General features: G+C 58.7%; 1 protein-coding gene across 1 annotated transcript in view; it reads right to left on the bottom strand.

Moving 5' to 3' along the window:
• Window positions 1–5,527: 5,527 nt before the first annotated feature.
• The window catches only part of LOC149432790 (ephrin type-B receptor 2-like), a gene marked incomplete at its 3' end in the record, with an annotated part of 37,589 nt that continues 32,952 nt past the window's right edge, over window positions 5,528–10,164 (bottom strand). Inside the window, 4 exon segments of the mRNA XM_089664938.1 lie at window positions 5,528–5,603; window positions 5,605–5,673; window positions 5,675–5,865; window positions 6,973–7,128. Of these exon segments, the coding sequence (XP_089521064.1) occupies window positions 5,528–5,603; window positions 5,605–5,673; window positions 5,675–5,865; window positions 6,973–7,128 (492 nt within the window).

Here is a 10,164-nt window from a genome sequence, read left to right as displayed (position 1 = left end):
TTGTTAGGAAAAATACTTTTCTGTGTGTGCAACTCAACAAATTTTGTCTGCAACCATTGGCCGGTATTTGTGGGAGGAGCTTGTGGTATCGTGTCCCATAGAAAACGTGGATTCTGAGAGGAAAGGATTTCTGACAGATCTGTTGGGGCGGACTCATGTATGCTGAGCAGTGTATATATACCCCCCCTACAGTGTGTGTATATACATATATACCCCCCCCTCTACAATGTATATATATACCCCCCGTCTACAATGTATATATATACCCCCCCTCTACAATGTATATATATATACCCCCCCTCTACAATGTATATATATACCCCCCCTCTACAATGTATATATATACCCCCCTCTACAATGTATATATATATATATACCCCCCCTCTACAATGTATATATATATACCCCCCCTCTACAATGTATATATATATACCCCCCCTCTACAATGTATATATATACCCCCCCCTCTACAATGTATATATATACCCCCCCTCTACAATGTATATATATACCCCCCGTCTACAATGTATATATATACCCCCCTCTACAATGTATATATATATACCCCCCCTCTACAATGTATATATATATACCCCCCCCTCTACAATGTATATATATATACCCCCCCTCTACAATGTATATATATACCCCCCCCTCTACAATGTATATATATACCCCCCCCTCTACAATGTATATATATATACCCCCCGTCTACAATGTATATATATATACCCCCCGTCTACAATGTATATATATACCCCCCTCTACAATGTATACATATATACCCCCCCCTCTACAATGTATATATATATATACCCCCCCCTCTACAATGTATATATATACCCCCCCTCTACAATGTATATATATACCCCCCCTCTACAATGTATATATATATACCCCCCCTCTACAATGTATATATATATACCCCCCCCTCTACAATGTATATATATACCCCCCCTCTACAATGTATATATATACCCCCCCTCTACAATGTATATATATACCCCCCCTCTACAATGTATATATATACCCCCCTCTACAATGTATATATATACCCCCCTCTACAATGTATATATATATACCCCCCCTCTACAATGTATCTATATACCCCCCCTCTACAATGTATATATATATACCCCCCGTCTACAATGTATATATATACCCCCCCGTCTACAATGTATATATATACCCCCCCTCTACAATGTATATATATATACCCCCCCTCTACAATGTATATATATATACCCCCCCCTCTACAATGTATATATATACCCCCCTCTACAATGTATATATATATACCCCCCCTACAATGTATATATATACCCCCCCTCTACAATGTATATATATACCCCCCCTCTACAATGTATATATATACCCCTCCTCTACAATGTATATATATATACCCCCCCTCTACAATGTATATATATACCCCCCTCTACAATGTATATATATACCCCCCTCTACAATGTATATATATACCCCCCCTCTACAATGTATATATATACCCCCCCTCTACAATGTATATATATACCCCCCCTCTACAATGTATATATATACCCCCCCTCTGCACTGTGTATATATACCCCCCCTCTACAATGTATATATATACCCCCCCTCTACAATGTATCCACACACACACTCCTCATGGGGGTAATTGAAGCTGCCACAATCATCATCGCAGCATGTCCAGCCCCCCCCCCCTCAATACGTAGTGGAGCCAACGGGTGGTGGAATCTCCTCGGCCCCCCCCCCCAGTGATTGTCATCAGGGTGACAGCTGACCTCCTTACCCGGCTCCGCCATGAATTATGGATGGAGCCAAACATCACGAAGTGCTGACAATGCACAATGCACCCCCACCCGTCTCCCTCATACACCGGGCGCACTTACCGGCCTGGTTGGTGGTGGGTGGCGGCGGGGGTGGGGGGTCATACACCGGGCGCACTTACCGGCCTGGTTGGTGGTGGGTGGTGGCGGGGGTGGGGGGTCATACACCGGGCGCACTTACCGGCCTGGTTGGTGGTGGGTGGCGGCGGGGGTGGGGGTCATACACCGGGCGCACTTACCGGCCTGGTTGGTGGTGGGTGGGTTGTTGGTGGTGGTGGTGGGTGGCGGCGGGGGTGGGGGGTCATACACCGGGCGCACTTACCGGCCTGGTTGGTGGTGGGTGGCGGCGGGGGTGGGGGGTCATACACCGGGCGCACTTACCGGCCTGGTTGGTGGTGGGTGGCGGTGGGGGGTGGCGGCGGGGGTGGGGGTCATACACCGGGCGCACTTACCGGCCTGGTTGGTGGTGGGTGGCGGCGGTGGGTGGGTGGCGGCGGGGGTGGGGGTCATACACCGGGCGCACTTACCGGCCTGGTTGGTGGTGGGTGGTCATACACCGGGCGCACTTACCGGCCTGGTTGGTGGTGGGGGTCATACACCGGGCGCACTTACCGGCCTGGTTGGTGGTGGGTGGCGGCGGTGGGTGGCGGCGGGGGTGGGGGTCATACACCGGGCGCACTTACCGGCCTGGTTGGTGGTGGGTGGCGGCGGGGGTGGGGGTCATACACCGGGCGCACTTACCGGCCTGGTTGGTGGTGGGTGGTGGCGGGGGTGGGGGGTCATACACCGGGCGCACTTACCGGCCTGGTTGGTGGTGGGTGGCGGCGGGGGTGGGGGTCATACACCGGGCGCACTTACCGGCCGGCGGTGGGTGGCGGCGGGGTGGGGTCATACACCGGGCGCACTTACCGGCCTGGATGGTGGTGGGTGGCGGCGGGGGTGGGGGGTCATACACCGGGCGCACTTACCGGCCTGGTTGGTGGTGGGTGGCGGCGGTGGGGTGGGTGGCGGCGGGGGTGGGGGGGTCATACACCTGGCGCACTTACCGGCCTGGTTAGTGGTGGGTGGTGGCGGCGGGGGTGGGGGTCATACACCGGGCGCACTTACCGGCCTGGTTGGTGGTGGCTGGCGGCGGGGGTGGGGGTCATACACCGGGCGCACTTACCGGCCTGGTTGGTGGTGGGTGGCGGCGGTGGGGGTGGGGGTCATACACCGGGCGCACTTACCGGCCTGGTTAGTGGTGGGTGGTGGCGGCGGGTGTGGGGTCATACACCGGGCGCACTTACCGGCCTGGTTGGTGGTGGCTGGCGGCGGGGGTGGGGGTCATACACCGGGCGCACTTACCGGCCTGGTTGGTGGTGGGTGGCGGCGGTGGGGATGGGGGTCATACACCGGGCGCACTTACCGGCCTGGTTGGTGGTGGGTGGCGGCAGTGGGGGTGGGGGTCATACACCGGGCGCACTTACCGGCCTGGTTGGTGGTGGGTGGTGGCGGGGGTGGGGTCATACACCGGGCACACTTACCGGCCTGGTTGGTGGTGGGTGGTGGCGGTGGTTGGGTGGCGGCGGGGGTGGGGGGTCATACACCGGGCGCACTTACCGGCCTGGTTGGTGGTGGGTGGCGGCGGGGGTGGGGGGTCATACACCGGGCGCACTTACCGGCCTGGTTGGTGGTGGGTGGCGGCGGGGGTGGGGGGTCATACACCGGGCGCACTTACCGGCCTGGTTGGTGGTGGGTGGCGGCGGTGGGTGGCGGTGGGGGTGGGGTCATACACCGGGCGCACTTACCGGCCTGGTTGGTGTGGGTGGCGGCGGTGGGTGGCGGCGGGGGTGGGGGGTCATACACCGGGCGCACTTACCGGCCTGGTTGGTGGTGGGTGGCGGCGGGGGTGGGGGGGTCATACACCGGGCGCACTTACCGGCCTGGTTGGTGGTGGGTGGCGGTGGGGGGTGGCGGCGGGGGTGGGGGTCATACACCGGGCGCACTTACCGGCCTGGTTGGTGGTGGGTGGCGGCGGTGGGTGGGTGGCGGCGGGGGTGGGGGTCATACACCGGGCGCACTTACCGGCCTGGTTGGTGGTGGGTGGCGGCGGTGGGTGGGTGGCGGCGGGGGTGGGGGTCATACACCGGCGCACTTACCGGCCTGGTTGGTGGTGGGTGGTCATACACCGGGCGCACTTACCGGCCTGGTTGGTGGTGGGTGGCGGTGGGGGTGGGGGTCATACACCGGGCGCACTTACCGGCCTGGTTGGTGGTGGGTGGCGGCGGGGGTGGGGGTCATACACCGGGCGCACTTACCGGCCTGGTTGGTGGTGGGTGGTGGCGGGGGTGGGGGGTCATACACCGGGCGCACTTACCGGCCTGGTTGGTGGTGGGTGGCGGCGGGGGTGGGGGTCATACACCGGGCGCACTTACCGCCTGGTTGGTGGTGGGTGGCGGCGGTGGGTGGCGGCGGGGGTGGGGTCATACACCGGGCGCACTTACCGGCCTGGATGGTGGTGGGTGGCGGCGGGGGTGGGGGGTCATACACCGGGCGCACTTACCGGCCTGGTTGGTGGTGGGTGGCGGCGGTGGGTGGGTGGCGGCGGGGGTGGGGGGTCATACACCTGGCGCACTTACCGGCCTGGTTAGTGGTGGGTGGTGGCGGCGGGGGTGGGGGTCATACACCGGGCGCACTTACCGGCCTGGTTGGTGGTGGCTGGCGGCGGGGGTGGGGTCATACACCGGGCGCACTTACCGGCCTGGTTGGTGGTGGGTGGCGGCGGTGGGGGTGGGGGTCATACACCGGGCGCACTTACCGGCCTGGTTGGTGGTGGGTGGCGGCAGTGGGGGTGGGGGTCATACACCGGGCGCACTTACCGGCCTGGTTGGTGGTGGGTGGTGGCGGGGGTGGGGGTCATACACCGGGCACACTTACCGGCCTGGTTGGTGGTGGGTGGTGGCGGTGGTTGGGTGGCGGCGGGGGTGGGGGGTCATACACCGGGCGCACTTACCGGCCTGGTTGGTTGGTGGGTGGCGGCGGGGGTGGGGGGTCATACACCGGGCGCACTTACCGGCCTGGTTGGTGGTGGGTGGCGGCGGGGGTGGGGGGTCATTACACCGGGCGCACTTACCGGCCTGGTTGGTGGTGGGTGGTGGCGGGGGTGGGGGTCATACACCGGGCGCACTTACCGGCCTGGTTGGTGGTGGGTGGTGGCGGGGGTGGGGGTCATACACCGGGCGCACTTACCGGCCTGGTTGGTGGTGGGTGGTGGCGGGGGTGGGGGTCATACACCGGGCACACTTACCGGCCTGGTTGGTGGTGGGTGGCGGCGGGGGTGGGGGGTCATACACCGGGCGCACTTACCGGCCTGGTTGGTGGGGTGGCGGCGGGGGTGGGGGTCATACACCGGGCGCACTTACCGGCCTGGTTGGTGGTGGGTGGCGGCGGGGGTGGGGGGTCATACACCGGGGCGCACTTACCGGCCTGGTTTGGTGGTGGGTGGCGGCGGTGGGTGGCGGTGGGGGTGGGGGTCATACACCGGGCGCACTTACCGGCCTGGTTGGTGGTGGGTGGCGGCGGGGGTGGGGGTCATACACCGGGCGCACTTACCGGCCTGGTTGGTGGTGGGTGGCGGCGGGGGTGGGGGTCATACACCGGGCGCACTTACCGGCCTGGTTGGTGGTGGGTGGCGGCGGGGGTCATACACCGGGCGCACTTACCGGCCTGGTTGGTGGTGATGTTGACGGAGGAGAACTGCGGGGAGTAGGGGCTCTGGTCGGTCACTCCATTCACGGCCCTGGATCTCGAAGGTGTACTGCGTGTGGGCGAGGAGGTCACTGATGTAGACTCGTGGCTCGGTGAGGCCCCAGCTGCCGAGGAGCAAACTGCACATTATCCCCGCAGCGGGTGCAGGCGCCACGCCCAGATCCACAGCTCTTACAGATGATGTTGTACACCAAATCTTCCCGACCACCAGAATCACGAGGAGGAGACCATTCCAGCATCAGAGACGTCTCATTCACACTGGAGATGACCGCCTGAGGAGACGACGGGGTGGCTGAGGAGAAGGAAAGAGAGAGAGGTCAGGAGTGAGGAGGAGGAAGAAGAGAGAGGTCAGGAGTGAGGAGGAAGAAGAGAGAGGTCAGGAGTGAGGAGGAAGAAGAGAGAGGTCAGGGAGTGAGGAGGAAGAAGAGAGAGGTCAGGAGTGAGGAGGAAGAAGAGAGGGTCAGGAGTGAGGAGGAGGAAGAGAGAGGTCAGGAGTGAGGAGGAGGAAGAGAGAGGTCAGGAGTGAGGAGGAGGAAGAGAGAGGTCAGGAGTGAGGAGGAGGAAGAGAGAGGTCAGGAGTGGAGGAGGAAGAGAGAGGTCAGGAGTGAGGAGGAGGAAGAGAGAGGTCAGGAGTGAGGAGGAGGAAAGAGAGAGGTCAGGAGTGAGGAGGAGGAAGAGAGAGGTCAGGAGTGAGGAGGAGGAAGAGAGAGGTCAGGAGTGAGGAGGAGGAAGAGAGAGAGGTCAGGAGTGAGGAGAAGAGAGAGAGAGGTCAGGAGTGAGGAGGAAGAAGAGAGAGGTCAGGAGTGAGGAGGAGGAAGAGAGAGGTCAGGAGTGAGGAGGAGGAAGAGAGAGGTCAGGAGTGAGGAGGAGGAAGAGAGAGGTCAGGAGTGAGGAGGAGGAAGAGAGAGGTCAGGAGTGAGGAGGAGGAAGAGAGAGGTCAGGAGTGAGGAGGAGGAAGAGAGATCCCCCCCTCATCCTCCACCCCCTCCCCATCTTGCTGCCCCCATCTTGTCCCCCCCCCCCGCTCATCATCCACCCCCTCCCCATCTTGCCGCCCCCCCCCCATCATCCACCCCCTCCCATCTTGCCGCCCCCCCCCCCATCATCCACCCCCTCCCCATCTTGCCGCCCCCCCCCCCCCCATCACCACCCCTCCCCATCTTGCTGCCCCCCCCCCCCATCTTGTCCCTCCCCCCATGGCTGGACGGAGTCGGATTTCAGGCCTCATTCACATCTGAGACATTTGTAAGCCATTAGCAGCATGTGGGGGGAGGGGTGCCCGGGCCGCCGGTCTCCTCCACCATCCCCCCAGAGTCTGTGCAGCCAGGAATGTCCTCCCCCCAGTTACACCACGTCGGGTACCTGCATCCCTGACATCTCAGGACACGGAGACACTTACTGGTACACGGCATCTCCAGGGGGTCGGAGTCGGCTCGGTAGTACCCCGATCGGCACACGCAGTTGGTGGCCCCCTCTGAGGTGGTGCGGCTGTTTATGGGGCAGTGCAGGCAGCTCTCATCTCCCTGATTCGGCTTGAACATCCCGGAGGAACAACCTGAACAGGAGGAGAGATCACGTGTCAGAGAGAGATCGACCACAGAGGATCTACAGGAGATCCACCTCCAGAATACTGGCCACAGATCACCGAGTCACACACAACGATTCCGCACAAAGATCCCGACAACCGATCCCAACGATCCCGACAACCAATCCCAACGATCCCGACAACCGATCCCAACGATCCGCACAAAGATCCCAACAACCAATCCCAACGATCCACACAAAGATCCCCACAACCGATCCCAACGATCCGCACAAAGATCCCGACAACCAATCCCAACGCTCCGCACAAAGATCCCCACAACCGATCCCAACGATCCGCACAAAGATCCCGACAACAATCCCAACGATCCGCACAAAGATCCCCAACAACCAATCCCAACGATCCACACAAAGATCCCGACAACCGATCCCAACGATCCGCACAAAGATCCCGACAACCAATCCCAACGATCCGCACAAAGATCCCGAAAATCGATCCCAACGATCCCGACAACCGATCCCAACGATCCGCACAAAGATCCCGACAACCGATCCCAACGATCCCGACAACCGATCCCAACGATCCCGACAACCGATCCCAACGATCCGCACAAAGATCCCTACAACCGATCCCAATGATCCGCACAACGATCCCAACAACCAATCCCAACGATCCGCACAAAGATCCCAACAACCAATCCCAACGATCCGCACAAAGATCCCGACAACCGATCCCAACGATCCGCACAAAGATCCCGACAACCAATCCCAACGATCCCGACAACCAATCCCAACGATCCCGACAACCAATCCCAACGATCCCGACAACCAATCCCAACGATCCGCACAACGATCCCGAAAATCGATCCCAACGATCCCGACAACCAATCCCAACGATCCGCACAAAGATCCCGACAACCAATCCCAACGATCCGCACAAAGATCCCGACAACCGATCCCAACGATCCGCACAAAGATCCCGACAACCGATCCCAACGATCCGCACAAAGATCCCGACAACCAATCCCAACGATCCGCACAAAGATCCCGACAACCGATCCCAACAATCCGCACAAAGATCCCGACAACCAATCCCAACGATCCACACAAAGATCCCGACAACCAATCCCAACGATCCCGACAACCAATCCCAACGATCCGCACAACGATCCCGACAACCGATCCCAACGATCCGCACAACGATCCCGAAAATCGATCCCAACGATCCGGACAACCAATCCAACGATCCGCACAAAGATCCCAACAACCAATTCCAACGATCCGCACAAAGATCCCGACAACCAATCCCAACGATCCGCACAAAGATCCCGACAACCGATCCCAACGATCCGCACAAAGATCCCGACAACCGATCCCAACAATCGCTCCCAACGATCCGCACAACGATCCCGACAACCGATCCCAACGATCCGCACAAAGATCCCGACAACCGATCCAAACGATCCGCACAAAGATCCCGACAACCAATTCCAACGATCCGCACAAAGATCCCGACAACCGATCCAAAGATCCGCACAAAGATCCCGACAACCAATCCCAACGATCCGCACAAAGATCCCAACAACCGATCCCAACGATCCGCACAAAGATCACGACAACCGATCCCAAAGATCCGCACAAAGATCCCGACAACCAATCCCAACGATCCGCACAACGATCCAACAACCGATCCCAACGATCCGCACAACAATCCCGACAACCAATCCCAACGATCCGCACAAAGATCCCGACAACCGATCCCAACGATCCACACAACCGATCCCAACAATCCACACAAAGATCCGACAACCAATCCCAACGATCCGCACAAAGATCCCGACAACCAATCCCAACGATCCGCACAAAGATCCCAACAACCAATCCCAACGATCCGCACAAAGATCCCGACAACCGATCCCAACGATCCGCACAAAGATCCCGACAACCAATCCCAACGATCCACACAAAGATCCCGACAACCGATCCCAACAATCGCTCCCAACGATCCGCACAACGATCCCGACAACCGATCCCAACGATCCGCACAAAGATCCCGACAACCGATCCCAACGATCCGCACAAAGATCCCGACAACCAATCCCAACGATCCGCACAAAGATCCCGACAACCAATCCCAACGATCCGCACAAAGATCCCGACAACCGATCCCAAAGATCCGCACAAAGATCCCGACAACCGATCCCAACGATCCGCACAAAGATCCCAACAACCGATCCCAACGATCCGCACAAAGATCACGACAACCGATCCCAACGATCCGCACAACGATCCCGGACAACCGATCCCAACGATCCGCACAACAATCCCGACAACCAATCCCAACGATCCGCACAAAGATCCCGACAACCGATCCCAACGATCCACCACAACCGATCCCAACAATCCACACAAAGATCCCGACAACCAATCCCAACAATCCACACAAAGATCCCGACAACCAATCCCAATGATCCACACAAAGATCCCGACAACCAATCCCAACGATCCGCACAAAGATCCCGACAACCAATCCCAACGATCCACACAACGATCCCGACAACCAATCCTAACGATCCGCACAAAGATCCCGACTCATCCACACAACCAATCCCAACGATCCACACAACGATCCCGACAACCAATCCTAACGATCCGCACAAAGATCCCAACAAGCCGCACAAAGATCCCGACTCATCCACACAACCAATCCCAACATCCACACAAAGATCCCGACTCATGCACACAAAGATCCCGACAACCAATCCCAACGATCCACACAAAGATCCCGACTCATCCACACAAAGATCCCGACAACCAATCCCAACGATCCACACAGTGATCCCGAAAACCAATCCTAACGATCCGCACAACGATCCCGACAATCCACACAAAGATCCCAACAACTGATCTCGACTCATCCGCACAACCGATCCCAACAATCCGCACAACCGATCCCAACAATCCACACAAAGATCCCGACTCATCCACACAACCAATCCCAACAATCGCACAAAGATCCCGACAACCAATCCCAACGATCCACACAACG

The sequence above is a fragment of the Staurois parvus genome, unplaced genomic scaffold (genome assembly GCF_062004578.1).
Source record: "Staurois parvus isolate SC_StPar_1 unplaced genomic scaffold, SC_StPar_1.0 ptg002109l, whole genome shotgun sequence".
In the NCBI taxonomy this organism is placed as follows: domain Eukaryota; kingdom Metazoa; phylum Chordata; class Amphibia; order Anura; family Ranidae; genus Staurois; species Staurois parvus.
Note: the sequence above shows the minus strand (reverse complement) of the source record. Positions and strands in the feature narration are given on the sequence as shown.